At 36.7% G+C, this 19,756-nt stretch overlaps 1 protein-coding gene across 1 annotated transcript in view; it reads right to left on the reverse strand.

Moving 5' to 3' along the window:
• Positions 1–941: 941 nt before the first annotated feature.
• The window catches only part of PSME4 (proteasome activator subunit 4), a 68,465-nt gene continuing 49,650 nt past the window's right edge, over positions 942–19,756 (reverse strand). The window contains exons 32-47 of the mRNA XM_082307035.1: positions 19,211–19,292; positions 18,514–18,667; positions 17,900–17,969; positions 17,033–17,158; positions 16,518–16,670; positions 15,683–15,787; positions 14,752–14,843; positions 14,226–14,357; positions 13,367–13,575; positions 12,967–13,052; positions 11,861–11,989; positions 10,632–10,787; positions 5,807–5,969; positions 4,329–4,462; positions 3,200–3,338; positions 942–2,548 (exon numbers count right to left, since the gene is read on the reverse strand). Of these exons, the coding sequence (XP_082163161.1) occupies positions 3,204–3,338; positions 4,329–4,462; positions 5,807–5,969; positions 10,632–10,787; positions 11,861–11,989; positions 12,967–13,052; positions 13,367–13,575; positions 14,226–14,357; positions 14,752–14,843; positions 15,683–15,787; positions 16,518–16,670; positions 17,033–17,158; positions 17,900–17,969; positions 18,514–18,667; positions 19,211–19,292 (1,926 nt within the window). The 3' untranslated portion in view covers positions 942–2,548; positions 3,200–3,203. The remainder of the gene's footprint in view (positions 2,549–3,199; positions 3,339–4,328; positions 4,463–5,806; positions 5,970–10,631; positions 10,788–11,860; positions 11,990–12,966; positions 13,053–13,366; positions 13,576–14,225; positions 14,358–14,751; positions 14,844–15,682; positions 15,788–16,517; positions 16,671–17,032; positions 17,159–17,899; positions 17,970–18,513; positions 18,668–19,210; positions 19,293–19,756) is intronic.

Genomic DNA, 19,756 nt, shown 5'->3' on the forward strand with positions numbered 1-19,756 from the left:
CCAGACTGAGGTATTGCAGTGCTTTCCTCTCTAAGGCTTTAGGGAAGAGACAGCATAAGACAGAGTGATGGAGAGCTCAGAACTCATTACATGTGTATATTGCTTGGGGAAAGTCTGGGAATAAAAGTAGCAATGGAGTTACAGTATTTGATGAAGAACTCAAAATTGTTCCTACATTCTCAGAATAGGAGACTTAATCTTTCACCCACAAAAAGTCAATTAGTACAAGTTAGTTCACACTACCGTGGGTATATTTTATCCTATAGAACTATACTTTGAATAGGTACTCTTGTTTTCTGGGAGATCTGTTTGAATCCAGTGATTTATTGCTGATTTATAAACAGCTATTATGAATTAATACCACCTACTTATTTGCCATCATAGCTCTGACTGCAGAACGATGCTCTGCAGAGCACTGGATCTTCAGCATTGCAACCAATTCCAGCTACACTTTGACTATCGATATGTAAGAAAAGAAACTCCCAACTACAGTAAAAAGCAGGAGAGCTGGATCCTATAGTTAGCTGCCCTCAGTGTAGGCAAAGCAGCACATGTAAATATCTACTCCACCAGTTAATCAGCCAACACATACTTTAAAGATGATCCTCTGCAGCAGATACTTCCCATTACTTTTAAAGTTTTTTTAAATTCTATCAGCAAAACCCCCTCCCCTCCCAGCTAGTTTCTCCAATTTTAAGTGTACTTCTCAGAAGTTAATAAGTTTTGTGGCAAGCCTCACCAGGTACAAGGTATTTTTTTGTAAATATAAAAGCTAGTTTCCCAACCATTAGAACTAGATCTTTAATTAATCCTTAATGTTGCCTTAACTCACTGCTACATCCCACAGTAAACACGTCTCATAGAAAGAGCTCAGTAAACAACCTTAAGTTATAGTCTGAAAATAAGAAATTTCCGCTTTAAAAATACAAAAAATGCAGATGTTACAAACAGTCCATTTATTGGGTCTTAAACTACGTACACAATCGAAATAATAATTTTGGCACTACGCTATACAGTGGTTACATCTGGGTGCTGACACTCATTAAATACTGCACCGGGAACACCGCTGTGCTTTCAAGTCTGGAATGAGTCACACGCTCAGCAGGCAGATCACTCGAAATGTCTCGGCGCTCCCGTAGGGCTGCATGAAAGTTGAAACGCACACCGGTTGATGAATTATTTCAATGTACCTCACATTCTATGAACTCGTCACACCAGAATATGTGATGTCAGCATTTAGAGATGGCCACAAGTGTTGCATTAAAATCCGAATGAGACATAGTAATAATGAGATACAAGAAAACCAAAACAAAATCTGTGCCTTTCAGACACGAAGAGATATTCTGTTAAAGAAAATAATTTAAAAAACTAATAATGGCATTTGATTCGATACAAAAGCCAGAACTACTACCGTATTAACATCTAAGTATGAATCTTTACAAATTAATCTCACAATGGTGTTATGTAAAAGGTTGCAAACTGTACAATGTTTTGTCAATGCAATGCCTCTACAATTTATACAGTCTTTTACAACTATAACACATATTAAACATGTTGTTAAATAGCCAATAGATATCAGTCTCTGAACAAAGCTGCAGGCAAAAAAATACAGAGCTTCCACAATCTTCGAACAAGATAGCTTGCTCAAACAGTGACAATCTTTATGAGAATATGCTGTTAAAATAGTCAGCCATTCAGTGCTTTTTCACACTGTGCATACATTTCATTCTGTGAATTCAACCATCACGTGATAGTCTGTAATTTCATATCTGTGGGCTCTAATTACGTGGAAACACCCATAGTCTTTCACCCTTAAAGATACGCAGATAATCATAGACGATTTTTATTCCACACGTGGTCAAGCTATCTATGAAGACCCGGCCAGGCAGCAAGAGCTTTCACTCCCCACGTTTTGTCCTGCCATCATCTATACCGCACAGAGAAGATCAGCTATTTACATTTTGACAAGGAAGATACAAAAAGGCAATCCTGCCCTGAGGTGGACTGAATGATACAGAGCCCGGCACCTGATGGGCACTCCAATCCAAGTAGTGAAAAATAAACTCTGAGAAAGATAGGTTCCTGGTATTGTACGCTCACTAGGTAAGAAGTTGCATCAGCAGAACTTGAGAGCTTCTCTGACAATATTCTGATTTGCAGCACTCTCTGGTTCTGTGTCTCTTTGATGTCGGAAACAGCTGGGAAGAAGGGTCAGAAAAACAGGGTAAGAAATGTGCAGTGTAAGTCCCTGTGTGCAGGAAAGGAGAAACGAGACTGATGTGTAACGTAGGCCAATGACAAGGGTCTTGCAATAAACTCACGATCGGGCTCTGCGAGCGCAGTTAGAAGGAGACTGTGGGGCTCCCACAGCTGCTCCCTGGGGAGGTGAAATTCTTTTTGAATAGAACCAGGTCTTTATGTTTGTATTTAAAAGTGGTTTTGATTAGGCATCAGGATTTCCAACACAAAATTCTCTACATGATAAATTTCTTTGAGTTTCCTTTATTTCGCAGAAAGGTTCCTACATCCTCATTTTTCCAGGAGAAACCTGAAAAGAAAGAAGAAAGAATCCAAAACAAAAATTGAAAACAGAATTACTGCCTCAGAACAAAATGAAAATATAAATTAAAACTTCTCTTGGAGTACTGTCACAAAACATCACAATACAATAGAGATCAGAATCTTGTAGCGTAACAAAGAGAAACTCCAGGAATGGATTCACTCTTTGGGGACGTGCCTGTGTGAAGAGACCTGGTAGCAAAGCCACAAAGTGGAAGAGGAACAGTTTGGCAGCAGTCATTCCCCATCGTGAGATGTAGATGATCTACTGGACTGAGTGGAAGGCTAAAGTCCTCAGAGGCATCAGCAGTACAAGGCAGCAAGTACCTTGCGTTTCGTGAAACTGCCAGGCATTTAAAAGGCAGCCAACTGGCAGAAAATGGAGAAAAGGAACATCAATATTCAAGAAAACAAGTGTGAGTGTCTTAGCAAAACACTAGTGTAATACAGGAACACATAAGACGACGGACAATATTTCACCAAAATAAATCTGATCCTGAACAGACCGCTGGAGGTGCAAGGGACTGAATTCTCCCTGCGGTTTAGGGATTCCTCCCTACCCCATGCTAGACCAGAGAGCTAGAGTTGACTTCCTAGGACTGATGCTTCTGTCAGTTTATGTCAAAACAAGTAATCTTACCTCTCTATGCATAATAGCATGGTGAAACCAAGAGGTCAGTAAGCACTAGTAGCTGGTCATCCGTGAACTGCTGTTTATGCTCCTGCCAGTTGTCGTGATGGGTCCTCCGGAAATTTGACAGCGTTTTTTTCACAGTCATCTGCATGACAGACGAATCAGTATCAGTTATGGATTTGAGCTCCGTGACAAAACAAACGTTGAATCCAACAAAAATAACTGCTGAGTGGAGCAAAAGTGTTTGAGCAGTTACAAAGGTTAGAAGGGCTCTGAGGAATTCAGCCCAGTTCCCCAGTATTTTAATTTTTACAGTTCTGGTTAGTCTTTTGACCAGTGTCACGACTCCAACATTCTTATAAAAAGTATTCTTTGACCTACAATTTTGAGTTTGAAAAAAATTAATAGATTCTTTACTTATAAGTGAAATGCTTCCCCCCCCCCTTCCTTTTCCTTGGGTATTTCAAGCCAATGGTTTGGGTCTCAAAACATGAGAACGCATTGATGAATTGCTTAGAGTGCACAGAAGAAACCAGAGGAAAACTATCTTCTGTTATTCAAATAATTAAGATTATTATTAAATTAATAAAAGCCCAACCAGTTCAGTGTCTTGATTCGGTAAAGCACACCGTAGCAAAATTTGTTAAATCTAAGGAATTCTTCAGCCATAAGCTCACTACTATGGTTAAAACAGCAAAGGTCAACAAAACCAAATAGACAGGGCAAAAAAACAGAGTTAAAGGTAAGTATTTAATTAAAAATTTGTTTCTAGGGCTGCTTATAAAACCTTGTTTTAAAAATTTCAGAGTGATTTTTTGGTTCGGGTTGATATTTTCTAGAATAGCATGCACAAAAGTGGCATTTTTAATTAAAAACCTATTTCCTCCTAATAGACATAGTTCCTGCAGCATTCAGTTTATGCTTTAAATTTGAAAGCAAGAACGGAATTTCTACAAAAAAATACTTAAAAGCAGTCCATCACTTAAAACATATTTGGAACCATTTAATAAATAGCAGCAGAAACTAAGTTTCTGAATAGGTTCTTATTTTTCCCTAAGAAAGCAGAACTAAGAATGAGTCAAGCGTATTTTTAGATGTGTTATATCGAATAGAAAAATGAGATAAGTATTTTTACCTCGATAGGCTGGGGATCATTAAGATGGGCACTGAGATCCATCAGGAGCTGTGGCATCCAGGTGGGTACATCATACGGACTTGACAAAATACACGCACTAAGTCCTAGCACGCCAGCGTGGCGTTTAACCAGGTCTGCAATTACAGGATATTAATTTACATTTGGCAAGGTGCAACTATCTTGTCTAAGACATTTCCCCTCAATGACACAGCCAAACTTAAAAGTGGTTATCAGTGAAAACAAGGCTATTTTTAACTGATGGGAATGGCTGAAGAGAGCCTATATATTAAACAGAGGTGGTCTAATTAGAATAACACACTGATACTAATATTGAGTGAGAGTTTTGACCCTGAATTAAAAAACCAAAACAACCCTGCCACAGTAGAGATCTCTAGCTTCTACAGAAAACCAGGTAGTTCTATAGACCATGTAGTTGAATAAATTCACACAAGTGTATGGATCTCCAAATGGCTTCTACTTTCTTACAGAATCATAGATTCATTCCATGATTCTATATTTAATTTCCAACGGCAGAATGAATGTGTAAAAAAATTAATCTGCAACTGCTGTATACTTTATAAACATTTCAAAAGAGCTTCCTTCTCTCAGAGAATCTTTCTCTCTACTCAGTAAATAGCTCGTGAATTACATCTCCACTGTTCCCTTTTTCTGTGTTCAGAATGTTTTCTCAAATACATGAACTATTTGACAATATTAAAACCCAGTCCTTCTGGGTCAACTGAATGCGACTCAGATGGACTAAATGTTTGGTCAGAAGCCAAAGCTCCTAACTAAGGTTAACTAAGCATTTTTTTGTTCTTTTTGTTTTGTTGTTGTTTTTTTTTCTTGTTTTGTGTGTGTGTGTTGGCCTTTTTTTTTTTTTTTTTAGAATAAAACCCCACACTGCTAACAAATAGAAGGCGAGGTGGCTAAGGAGTGAAATTACGTTGTAGCAGCTAAGGAAGTTTATTTACTGAGGAAATAGCTATCCCTCATCATCTGCATTCTTAACTATGTGAACTGTGCACATGGGAAATAGAGAAATCTCTTTAGTGTTAATTCTGGAAAAGTAACAAATTAGCTTAACGTAGGAATACATCATTAAAAAACATTATTTGCTTTTTTTGGTAGTAGTGTATCCTTATTCATCATTTATGCTGTACATCAAATTCTCGAAGCACTTAACAAGGATTAGGATCTGCACTACGTCCACAGAAACAGACAATCAGGTACATAAGGACAAGTGATTTGCCATTATGGTTTATGAATGCTTCGCAAGGAAAAACATTTGCATGGGCAACAGGCCTCATGCTTCTCTGGGTATATGTTAATTTTCTAAATACTGCTTAACCACAGGACAAATCTTATTCCATTTGGAGTGCTTCCAGAATAAGCATTTAAGTGTAGCACAAAATATTTCTTTCTTCCTAACCTGCTATCGACATGCATGGTTTTAGTGTCTGAAGCAATTTTCTTACCACCGGAAGGAATTGTATCCACCACCGAACCCAGGTCTCGCTTTCGTTTTTTCGGTAACCTCATCTTGCACAGCTGTTCAAAATGGGTCTGCATGGGACCATCCATCGTGAGAAAATTGCACTGCAGCAGACCACTTAGTGTGGTAGCAGCCATTTCTCTCACCTATGAGCAGAGAGAGCACATGCCACAATTACTAAGCACACAAGCACAGCAAGAAGCAGGTATTTATGCTATTACTATCCTTTTAAGCACGTCCAGCTAGGCCAAGTTACCAAACTCTGCCCAGGAAAAATCTTTAAAATATTATCCCATTATCTCATAGATCATAAACTACTACTAGTTTACTGTATTGCTCTTTACAAATTAATAAACGTAGTTCTATTGTAATATAGAACTACCTTCACATAATCTGTCATAAAGTGACCTGCTACTTGAGCAAATAATGTAATTAAACTCCATTATCAAGACATATATATCAAACTAGATTAGCTTTAGAAAGTTTAAAAACAGACTTTAAATGAGAACAAGATGCCCCACCTCAAATAATCAACCTGCTTTACAAAATTTGTAATAGTCTCTGGATTAACGTTAGTTTTACCAAGCAAAAAAAAGTACACTTTATTCAAAAGCATTTCGTTTTCCCCCACAAATATACGTGGAGACACGAGAATTGACAACGGCAGAAGAGCCTTTCCAAGAGAAGGCAGAAGGTGTGCTCATGAGAAAAAGCTGATTCTGTTCTACCCGTAGCACAAGAATGCTTGGAGAGATACAGCAGATGCTGGATTAATAAGCAATGACAGCTAACTTCAGTGGCTTATGGTCAACAATTCAGCTCTATAACGTCCCAGCATTATTTACTTTGTTGTCCTGAGTACCAGTTCTTTTCACTACATGAATAAAAACCAAAACTGCAGATTGGAAAAATATCCTTCTCTTCGGTAACACAAAAACCCAAAAGAACAAGACTAAACTAAATTTTCATCTAATTGCCAAACCATTCAAAATACAGATCTCCTTTTCCATTCCTTTTAAAACAGCCACAACACATAGTTAGCGGATTACGAGTAGAGATAACTCAATCGCTTGCTTCTAAAAGCAAGCATAAGCGATCAGTTTTACTGATTTATCTCATCTACTCGAATCTTCCAAAACCAGAAAGTTATAGAACTGTAAGACGATATTCAAATCGGAGTCCCCCCAAAACTCACTTCCACTTTCAATAACTGCAGGCTGACAAAAACCTCTCAATATCTATAAACTTGAAAACCAAATCAACTTTTGAAACGCTGACAGCAGTCGCCAGATTTTTGGTAAGTACATACTGTTACACGTAGCTGTAAACAGAACATTTGTCTATCTGGAGTACAAACACCTACCAACGCTCTGAATCCAATGCAGCAGATTATAATAAATTACATCCTTGAACATAACGTTCTGAACCTCCACAAAGCAATAAGTATAGCTGCTAGTGCTGCAATAATTAAATGGAGTAAGTTAACAATAAGCTCTTGAGACTTCACTTCATTCCATTTAGATTTCTACAACATATTATTCAAACGTGATCGACTTTAGCAGCATAAAGAAGTACGAAGTGAAAGTCTGCCAGTATTGTTTATCAGCAATTTGCGAGTCTCTTAAGAGCTAAGCTATTAAATGAAACATGATGTGCTAATGCAAGACCCAGAATAGAAAGAAGCTTGGCTGTAAAGTGAGCAAGCTCCCAAGTGAACTGTACTCATTTACATCACTATTCGTTGTATTAAAACCACTTTCATTTCTAAATTAATAATCTAACTAAAAGGAACACCTGGGTGCAAGAAGCACCTAGAAGCAAAGCCTTTACAATCCTACATTAACAAGCTAATCATTCATCACAATATCTGACACTAAATTTACAGATCATCACGCTCACATGATGACGTCTAGAATATAAAGCCTGCAGAGTAGCAGCAGAGGACCCATCAAGTATGGTTTGGTTGCTTTGGGTTTGGTTTTTTTTTTTTTTGGTCAGAATTGACTGACCAAGGTCTACAAAACCGTAACAATATCGGAATAAAAACACTCAACAGCACAATAAAACCTAAGTGCGGTACTTGCAAGGGGCTACTTACACAAAGAGAAGATAGTCCCATTACTGTAACATTGCAGTGTAATATGAAAAACATTTGTCAAGACATAAGTGCTATGTATTCGGTACGCTGATTTACAAAAATATCAACATATGAAGCACCTACCCAGATAGCTTCTTCGATCAAATTATGACTGAGAAAACAGCAAGAAAGATGCTTTCAGATTAACTAGGCTGTCACTTTAACCATAGCTCCAAGCTGAATACAGTCATTTTCACTTTTCCTCTACTTCTGACTGAGTAAATAGAATAATTCAGTGCAAAATGTGCTTTCCCAAACTCAAATCATTCCTGCAGCTCTCTCCAACTGCCTATATGACATGGAAATGAGATGTGATATTCAATGATGGTTATACTGCTGTACACAGACATTATTTTTCAGGACTGTATACTTTTCCCCTTTATCAGCTGCAGGGTCACATTAGCTCTTACATTCGTAGTACTCCATCAGCTCCATGACTCCTCTGACTTTGAGAAGGAGAATTTCCCACAATACCATTTAAGTACAGCATTCCTCAATCCTAGAGACCTATGCTTAAAGTTGGATGCATGAAATTTGCATTCGACAGAAGACAGACTGTCCTATGACCCACGTTCACTCTGTATTGCAGTCACATTGCTATTTGACATCCGGTGTGGTCATCTGACATAGTCATTTGCCAAGGTTTGTTGCAATGATTTTATGAAAAAATATGAGATCACCAGGAAGTTTGAGAATTCTAGCAATATTAGAAGTGTAAACTGCATATTAAAGCAAAGAACAAGATGAGCAGGATCATTCAGTCCAGAACTTTTGTATCAAAATAAGCAAAAAAAAAAAATTAATGTAAATGTATCTTTAAATCCAAGATCCAAAATGTCAGTTCCACAGAGTAAAGACACCAAATAATAGTTAAAGCTAGGGATTCTATTGAAAGCACGCTCATCTTAAAAATCCAGCATTAAACAAAAATACATAGGAATTACTCTGCAAGATACTGCATCTTGCCAATTATTACCAAGGAAGAACAAGATTACTTTTCAAAGACAAGTGAAAGCTTCCATGGTAACAAAATTATCGTAAGTGGTTATGAACATAGATAAGCTTTTTTGATTTGCATCTCTGTAGTGCAGAAGAATAATTTTCGTACATTTAAAATACCTAGATAAATTGTATTAAAGTGAATAAAAGGTATTTTTCAAAGTGACATGAGACCATGAAGTAAGTGCTCCGACTGGTGTGGGAAACAACTTATCTCGGATTGCCAGCTTTTGCTTTCTAGCTCGCTGTAGCGAATAGTGACACAAAAGACATGGGAGGGCTCATCTGAAGACTGAAATCGGCATGGTTGGGCGAGTAGTCTAAGTGCTGTTCTTTAAGTATTACATGCACTTACAGAGATTGTCATGTCAAGCCTTTTTAGCCAGAAATTTTAAATTTGTATACTCAAATCATTTCCACTTCACTGTTCACAACAGCAGGCTTCACACCTCAGGTATAACTACTCTTTTAAATGTAGCTTCAGGAAGACCTAAACCAGCATCTTTGTTTGGGCAGAAGGGTATCACACTGCAGAATCTTCTCTCTTCTAGAAAGAGGAAAGGCACCCAAGCACCCAAAAGAAGGACTTCATTGATATTTGCCAACAGCACACAAAACAGTGAAAATGATTGTGCAGGGTAAATGGAGCAGACTGGAGGCTAACACTAAAGATTCTTCACCGGGCTTGAACATGATCAAACATACTGAAATTCACATCATTTAATGCAAGCCTTCGGTTCTGTAAATTAGTGATACAGAATAAAATACATCTGTGATTTTCCCCCCAGCTTTTGGAAGCCTGACAAACACAACTCAATGATTCACATCAGGCACCATTTTTCCCCCCGCCCCGAGACCAAGCTTATGATCCTGAGAGCACTTCTAAGAGCATACTGTGCATTCATACACCGATCTTCAACAGCATGCATGTACCACAGCCAAGACTTTGGATTTTTATCTCCTTCCATTTGTATATGCTGAAGTATCACTAGCTCAGAGACGTACAAAAACTTGTCAGACTGACAAGCAAGCTTACAAACTATTATCTTTTTGAATCATGTAACACCATCAGTAACAGCATCTGTTAGACAAAGTCTGTCCTATCATGCATGCATCTTTCACAAAACTAAGGAAAATCTACTTGTAGCTAAAGAAATACTCCCTTAGTGAGCTGGATGTACAAAAAAAGTATTTTTGTCATTAATAAGCTGATATGATTAAATGGGAACCAGACCTATAGAGTAATAAATAGTGGTTTTATACAGTTTTCACATAGGAAGGCATTTCACCTTGTTGGAAGTTGAATTTTCTACCACCATCCATGCTAATATTTATAGTAAAATGATAATATCCCTATTTCAGCTGTACTTAAACCATGAATGAAACAAAGCAATGTTCCATTCTGTTGAAAAACTAGGAACAATGGAACTTTTAAAAATCACTAATGAAGTATTTTCTAAACAGCTGTTTTCCTGGAATAGAATATTAAAAGAAAAAATGGAATACAAAAGAAATAAATCCTATAAAGCTAGTTATATTTTCAAAATAGGAAGAATGCTAAGCTAGAAATACTTGCTGTATTCATTTACAACCGGTAGCTTTTTCATAAAACTTGACAAGGGCAAGAAACCAGTCACGTGAAACAAAGCATTTCAGAAAAGGTGTTACTTGCCTCAAGCTGTTCATCTTCCAGGAGTTTTATAACCAGCCATCTAATGTCATTGACTGCTTCTTCATTGTTGAGAAAGATAAAGAGATTGTAGAACACCATGGTCTGGAGGTAGGTTAGTATGGTATACCTAGCATGCCAAGAATTGCTTCTTGCTGTCTACAGGTAAAAATAAATAATGAGAAAGGAAGAACGTGAAGGAAAGCAGCTACCTGATGTAAAGTTAACAATAATTAAGAAAAAGCTTTTGGGGACAGCTGCAAATAACTTCCCTTATTCCAATATTTTTGTTTCATACACTCTTCAATTTCCAAAACGCACAATTATTATTTAAATAATAATTTATTACAGGCTTAACTTCCAGAGCACACTGTTATTTAACAGATGCCTACTTTGTCTTTTACAGTAGGTATCTGTTAAATAATTAGGTAAGTTTCTTCCTTTGATTAATTTCCGACATCAGTGATGAGGCAGATACAAATCAACCAGAAATTCCATTCTGCTTGAGTATGTATATATTCTATACAGTGGATTTGGAAAGCAAAGTTTTTTCAAGTTCCTTTACTTTCATCTTCACGTGCTTATGGAAGTCCAAAGTATTGAAAGCATCAGGCCCGGGTGCAGCCTGGCTTGCAACACCGCCGTTCCTATTTCGGCTGTGCGTACAGCTTACGCCAACATTTCGCAATAGGTAATTTCACCACTGTAGATCAGTCTTGAACAACTAGAGAAATAAATGCATTTCTTGCATAACAAACTGTATGCAGAACGAACCATTCAATTCAAAAGTGTGTTTTCATTTGTGGTGTTTTTCAGAAAGCCGCAGCAGTTGACAAATATACTGTAAAACTATAAAAAGGCAGAGATTCAAGGGCAGTTCTTTATATGATGACTCATTTTGAAACTGGATTTTGAATTGTTATGCTCACAAGGAGACATGTTTGACTTAAATTGATCTACTACTGAATTAAGTTTTAATTTATTAAAATACTGTTCGATTTCTTATCAAGATACAAGTTGTTTAAATGTTTGGAAGTAGGAAACAAACCAAAATACATTTACTGTTTCTAAGAATGTTTTAAAATGCTTCTAATAAACTCTTTCCTTTCACCTCTAAGAAAAAAAATCAGTGTTTGATTCTCTTCAATCACAACTATTGTATAATCTTTAAAAAAAAAAGCACAGAGTGCATCAGATAACAAGCAGCTTTCAGCTGTTCAGACCATACTCACTTGTTTTAGCACCTGAAGTACCAAAGGCACTTGCTGAGGATACAGCAAACCCTGAGACATTAATGACAAACACATCTTAGCATCTCTTTTGAGCTCATCATAGCTATTGTCATTTTCTACCGGTGCAATCTATAGAACAAGATCAGAGAGGGAAAAGGCTAGTGTTAGTAGATAAGCATTGCTAACAGCAAAATCCTGAAACTTTTAGTTTAATCTCATGAAAGGAAAGTTATCCAGGAAAAATTAATTAATAATGCTGAAAGATTAAGTTAACTAGGAAAAACAATCACTATAAAGTTAAAATATTCTCAGCAATAACCTGTGGAAAAAAATGCATAGAATCATGAGATCCTTGTTCCCTGCACCATATATTCCTTATCTAAACAGTATGGTTAGTCTGAAGCTCTGAAGGAGGATTAAATGGGTGCCATTAAGACTTTGGTGCCCCATTGCAATTCTTTTGGTATCAAATCCAATTAATTTCATATTTTAGATGTAGGTCCAAAACTAAGAGAAAGCTTTATCAGTATTTCAAGTTCACTTTCACATAAGTAAACCTTTATTTTGTGGTCATGTACATTATTGTGGGATAATTGACTGATGTGTATATAAAGTAAGACACATGCTTTGGAGCATGCAAATGCTTTCAGGTATGTAGCACTGAATGACCCAGCTCCATAAAAGTATACAGGGATTAGAGGTGCCAGGAAAAACATGAGAAGTACCACCATTTCGAAAGACTTGTATAATCATGGAATGAAAGAAAACAACTAAAGATAAGTATCAGAACAGAAACAACATGCACTCATTCATGAATTAAACACTTCTCCCCCCGCCCCCAATGAATTAAACACTTTTCCCCCGAAATTACACATGTACAGGGCATTCACCTGCAAGTCATTATCGTCAGGAAACCATTTAACAGGCTAGATTACCAGCTGTAAACATACCCAAGCATAAAAAACCCATTTCAGCCTCCTTGGTATGCATGTTGATTACCATTATTGGTTTTCTTTTTATTTAAAAAGTCCCTTATAACTTTGCTTTATATATAGAAGCCCTTTTTAATCAAACATGACTAATAAAGTAGCAATTAAAGCATATACCTTGAAAAATAAGGGCAAAAGCTGGAGTTGCTCTGTGACAGCTGTAGAGAAAGACCGTCCTGCACTTGCCATCAACCACTTCAGAACTGTTTTTATAAAGAGACATGATCACTGATTAAGATGATGAAAAATAATAAAAATAATAATAATCCCAAAACAAATTATAGACCAAATTTACTGCAAGAGTTGCCTGGGAGATTTTCACACATTAGAGTGGACCTATACCGGCAATTTGACCCTGTAAAGGTGACTTTATAAACCTCAACCCTGAAACAACAGATAATCTGTGCTGCAGCACAGATTGAGAGGTGAAGTTGTGTACTGCAACTGTGTGATTTGCAGACCTCAATCGTCATGTCCTAAAATACCCCCCAGTTCTTAACCTCATTAAGTAACTCACTAGTTTTCACGAGTTTAATGCCCTGAGTTCGCTCATCTTGTTCACCAACTCCATTCTCTTCCATGACATGATTCTGAATTTCTTCATCTGCTTCCATGAGGGGTTTAAGGTTTTCAAGTATCCGGGTAGTAAATTCATGGACACGAGGAGATTTAGTTGCAGCGGTATTTGGCAAGGAAACATCTATCATGAATATGTAGGTCAAAACACTAAAAAAGCACACAAAGAAAGCAAGAACAGACAGTTAGCATGACTACTGTCTAGAGAACATAGCTAAGAGATCCGAGGTCCATTTGTTGAACTTTGAAGTTTAATACTTGTAGAAAATTTCCTCTTATCTTCACTTTAAAGTTACTTAAAAACAAATGTTTTTCAAATACCCTCTTTGTAGATATTTGAATCAAGCAGGGTTAGACAATCACTAAGCTGTAACCCCCCTCTCCTCTGAACAGATCTGCAACTAGTTTTTAAGTCACTAAAATGCTCTCTAAAGGATTCCCTGTATATTTATGACTGTATATTTATTAGGGTTTAGACACAGTAAATTTGGGTTGTGGTGTTGTGGTTTGAGCTTGGGGGGCGTGTGTGTGTTTGGAGTGTTTGTTGTTTTGTTTTGTTTGTGTGTTTAAGAGCTTTAGAGATGTACATAGACATAACAGGCCGTATACAATAAAAGACAAAACCAGAGAACTCATCTGAAGTTCCCAAAGCAAGTCTGTTAGCAATAATTTATCAAATTTGCATTACCCATATTAACAGAGATAAGCAGTCACCACTTCAGTGTAATTATTTAGATACTCAGTTACCCAAATAAAACAAAGAGAGAAACACCCCAAGAACCACAGAAGAGAACACTGACCTTCCTATTCTCTCTCGGACATTTTTGTAAACCTGCGTGAGTTTAGGTTCCAAGTACTTCAGCAGTCTATGCAACAGCTCCGGTACTCTCCACTCTTGCTGTGCAAGGCCACCTTGCAGTACATAAAGTCGGCTAGGAATCAGAACAGCTTAACTTTAGTCATACAAAAGTGATCCTCCCTTCCCCAGTCCTTTCCAAGCCTTCTTTTGGAACGTTTTCTGTGTGTCAATGTATAAAAGCACCTTTGTGTGAATTGCATGCAAAGATGGGTAAAAATTACAGAATAATACAACAGTGCTGCTGCTATGCCAGTTCCAAACCTTCACATTCTGTTAACTAGATTTAATTACATTAAAAAAAATAATAATGAAGAAACTGCCGTTGTGTGGGGAAAGCTAATTGGAAAGGAGCGCTTTTGTTCCCTGCTTCTACAAGCCAGCTGGCACAATATGCTCTCAATACATTTTATCCATGCTTTATTTCCTTCTTTATTCAGCCATAATAAAACAGTTAAAATTAATTTTACCATGCATCTACAAATGATCCTCCTTCACCGCTCAATGGAGATTCCAACAGCAATTCAAATAACCAGTGCAGTTTCCTAGGATCTCTGCTCTCCTGAAAATAAACAGGTATCAGAGATATAAGCAAATTGAGGGTTTTTAAAATGTAAATAACGTATAAACAAGGAAAGTTTTGACAGAGATTTGGGTTTACTCTATTAAGCATGCAGAAAGTTAAATATCTTTTCACAATGAACCTCAATAGGAGGAAACCCAATAAAACTACATGCAGTTTTAATTATTTGGTAAATACAATGACAAGAATAGAAAGAATTTTAACTTCACTTTTGACATATATGAATAATCACTTCTGAATTTTGCTAATTAATTGTCAGGGTTCTGGCTGACAAACTATGCTGAATTTTGCTGAGTGATTTCAAAGAATTACTGATCCAAGATATTTGTGGCCTATCATTTACCCTGCTTCGCGGACACCACAACTCCCAGCCCACCACGGTGTACAGAAATCTTACTGTATGTTAGAAGATAACTTGAGACTTAGTTTTCGCAGCATAATGCTAAGCTGCACACTTTTAGAGCAAGAATCAATGTGTAATTTGAGTTCAAAAACTGCCACAAAAATTGAACACATAGCAAGCGTACACATGATCACCCACTAATCTTATACAGCTCTTCTAAAATACTTAAAAAGAAAACTAAGGCTTTATTTCCTTTCTAAAATGCTGTATTTGTCTGCAAAGGACAGAAGAGAACAAAATTTCCAAAAAAAAAAGCTATGAGACTTCAAATGGATGCTATTTTTATACTGTATTTACAGTTTTAGCTGATAAAATATACCCAAATACCTCTGTTCATAAAGCTCTTATTTACATCTTATCTGTAAAACTTGACCACCTGGATACAGCTTTACGAGACTAAAAATGGGGTACTTACACAGGAGGTTGCTATGCACGTGCCCCAATCATTATATGTTTCCACTGTAATGTTGGATAAAGCTGTGCGAAGCAATGGACAGAGAAGCTTCCAAAGTTTTTCCACCTGCTCAGCAAAAAGGCAAAAGACAAGATTTGTCTATTTAAGGACAAAATGGCCATCTAACCTCTGTGAACCCCAATCCTTCCATCTTTTCAAATCATGGAGAAACAATACTGATTTTGGAAGCAGCTATAGTACAATACTTATAAAAGGAAAAAAATATTATCAGAGGTACGATTTCAGGGATCATTTAAATTTTGTTTACAAATATGTGGACTACGTATGCACCATTTTCATGGTAATTTAAGTACAATTGCATCAGAGACTGCCTACACTTTGCTTCTGGTAGGACAGCAGTCTTGTACACCCCAAGGACCCCCCCCATTTTAAAATTTCTTTTTTTAGTTTTTATTAAGGAACTGGTTCTCCCAGAATTATTCTTCAGCATAGAAATTAATTTAAAGATAATCTAGACAGCTAGGTCTAGACTAAAGATGTAATAGTCCGAGGTGGACATAAGCACTTGTGCCAATTGGAAATTACAAACCACGTCAGCTCTGCTATCTCCTTACCAGCAAACTGTTCTTAGTGTTAATCGTGAAGCACCTAGTATTATACAGGCAATAAACCAAGCCATGACTTGTGCTCAAGGTTTGGCAATGAAGCGCTACGTGTTGCCACATTCTCCAGTCCTTTCTTGGACAGAGGTGACACATTAAAAGCCCTCAACTTCATACGTTTAATTTGTTTAATAATTCAAATGTAGAATCACTCAAAAATACTACTTCAGCACCTTCTCAAATGTCCAGTGTTTAGAACCTCTTATTAAGCCAGCTATAATTTCAGCTACACATCTCTGGGTGCTTTCATGGGAATCTGCCACAAGTTGTTCTAAATGGGGCTGAAGAACTGGCAAGAAGGCATCATCAAAGTTTCTGAAAAGGCCCTGTAAAACAAGATGTGAAAGTGTCTTCAGTAATTATCCATCTACACCATTGCCTTCGTAAGAAGAACAAAAGATTGTGAAGTGCTTGAGATTTGAATATGCAGAGAGTGGAATTACTTTGCTTTTGTAACAGAATGATATACAAAGCATCCTATGTACTTTTATATTACTATAAATACGCTTCCCTACGTAGTTAATCAGAAGAGAGGATTAATAGGATTAATCATAGCAGCATACCTTAAAAAAAAAAAAAAAATCAACATTTTGCCACAGTGGGGTATAAGCCAAGTAGCATGTGGCTCTTCCACACTTTGATAATTATCTACAAAATGGAAACAATTTAGTTCTTGAACTCTAGTTACCTTGAAGAGGCAAAATCTGCGAGGATTAAATTTGTCTTTTCCTTTTCTGTCTTCTAAAGACAAAAATTTTATTAACTGCTCAACAAACTTGGGATCAGAAAAGTGATCATATATAATTTGTTCTGCCTGTAACAGAAAAAAAAATAAGGATTAACTTTGAGGTGCTTGATTGTCACAGTGATATCCCAATCTTTCCAAGTCCCATTTTTCATTTTAATTCTATTTTTGGCAAAAATCATGCCTGAGTTATCCATTTCCCCCCTCATTTTATAGGTAATATCGGGTCATGTTTTGCAAGGCTCCTGATTTTTATTTTCATTAATGACTTTGGATTGTCTTTCCTTTCACTAGCACAACCCCTACAAAGTAGTCATTCCCACTGTCATTAATTACCTTGTTCTAAACTCTGACAAATATTTGAAAGGGAACAAGAAAGTGCTCATTCATACAATTATTCCGTGATCACTGACAGAGAAGCTGCAATACGTTAAAATAATAATAATTTCTTCTTGTATGCTAACACAGTAAGTATGAAAATGAAGTAGAAAAATATAATTAAAAGTGTCTTGTGGGGATCTAGGTTTCAGAATAGCTATCACTTATTGCCTGTTAAAAACATGATTATATCCACGCAGCCATGAAACTGAGTAGTTGAGTTCAATCTCCATCTTGGTTTGCAGTCAAGCAAAACAAATCTGTTTCCACACATTGTGTAAGCACTCTCTAAATGCCAAGCAATACTTAGATTAAAATAGAGAAGAGAATTTGATCTCCACATTGTCTCCGCTGTAATCTGTGGACAATATTAAAAAAAGGAGGAAAATAGTATTAAAACCCCACAAAACTGAAACACACCAAAACCCTTACCTCTGTCAGCTCATCTCTCCTTCGCCCCAGCTTTGGTTGATGCTCAACTGGAGCATAAACTGTCATAGTTCTGAATATTAAAAATAAAACAAAAAACCCAGTAACACATGTTTCAAAGTAAAAGAAAGCTTATGATAATTTTCTATATTCTCTATATTGAATAGGATTTATCATCAACTCCAAAAGAGCAAAGGTTAAACAAAAACTTACAATTAAAAAAGTTAAGTCTGTTATTATAAAGGTTTTGCTACAGAAAGCAATCCAGAGTTATTACTGGTAGAATACTCTGTATTTCACAACTATATAATTTTTAAACATGCATACTTCATTTGAAAACCAGCAGTTAAATAGCCATATGAAATATGCACCTATAGTACCCACAAAACCAAAAGAGAAGCAGGTAGAGAATAAATAAATAAAACACAAACAAAAAAAACCCCACAAAAACCACACAGAAGTGGTAAAACAAGCAAGGGCCACAAAGGATGAAATAAATTATATTTTTTTGTTTTATTAATTAAAAAAAATTAAACCTGACAAACATTACTTTAATTTCCCACAGGATTTTTTCTGCTGACTCTCACAATTCTACCGTAATGCTTACTGATACTCACCGAGGCCAGGTATAATATCCCCAGTGCGTTTTCTCCACAAAACAACACGACTCCCAAGCTTCCTTAGTCTTTGGTAAACTCCGACTGTCGTAGTGCAGCCACTGGTTATCTGGTCTGTCGCCAGCCTGAATGCTGGAAGGCTTAGGGTTTCCACCTGGTTAAAGAGGAATTGATACTTCATCAAACTTCTTCATTAACAGTCCCAGCAAATGTTACAACTTACTTTTATTAAAAGATTCTAAAGAGCTTTTATGTCTCCCTCCCCCTAATCAAATCTGTACAGAGACTTGCCCTAGATTAAAAGTAACACTAACAGTAACAGAAGATAGCCCTTTAGCAAGTTATATAAAGGTGCCATTGGAAATGATTAAAAAAAGAATAAAAAGCAGATATTCAAATTATTCTCACAAGTTACAAGGCTTTCTGAAAGGAGAATGACCGTATCTCTGAAGTTTTAACTCACTTCAAGTAAGTGAATAGCTTAATACACACTTGCAAGGACAAGACTGTTTAAAAACACAAAACACCAAACAAAAAAGGACTAATTATATTAACCATTTTGTTTGCTTAGGACATGAACAACCACAGAGAAATGAAAAGCTTGTGATTTTATGTTTAATTTCACCAGAAAGATATGCTTTTAAAAAAATGTAGGATAAATGGTAGTAAGACATTTCTTATATTAAATAAAACGTACTTATTTCATAAGGGCAGATGGGCACTTTCTTGTGTGTTCTCTTAAGCTGCTTAAGAATACCAGCAACAGCCGAGATGGCCACCTAAAAGAAAAAAAATGGGCATTAATGTATCCATTCCCTACACTTACCTCCAGAAGGATGCATCTAATCATCTCATTATAGACACATTTTAAGCCAGCTACTCAGCGCCCTAAAAAGCCAGTGAAAATTACAGTGAACTTCGTCACCCCAGTGGCTGATACTTCCCATAAAGAAGTAAATCTCACTCATTTCAGGGGATACAGGACATGGCTGAAGTGTGACCTTTATAGCCTGCAAAAACCTCCCCACTAATCATTGTCAGGAAAAAAAGGAGGCGGCCATTGGTTTTAAGCCTCACTGAGGTGACAAGCAGAATAAAAGGTGCAAATATAACACACAGATGGCTCCCTTCAAGTAATAAGCTGCAGACGGAAAAAACAGACATCTGCAAAAGAAACACTGCGAAATTCTGAAGTAAATAAGAACGAATAGGTACGTTCCACATTTTCTCAGTTTACAGACTT

Source organism: Platalea leucorodia (genome assembly GCF_965183815.1).
Source record: "Platalea leucorodia genome assembly, chromosome: 3".
Lineage (NCBI taxonomy): Eukaryota > Metazoa > Chordata > Aves > Pelecaniformes > Threskiornithidae > Platalea > Platalea leucorodia.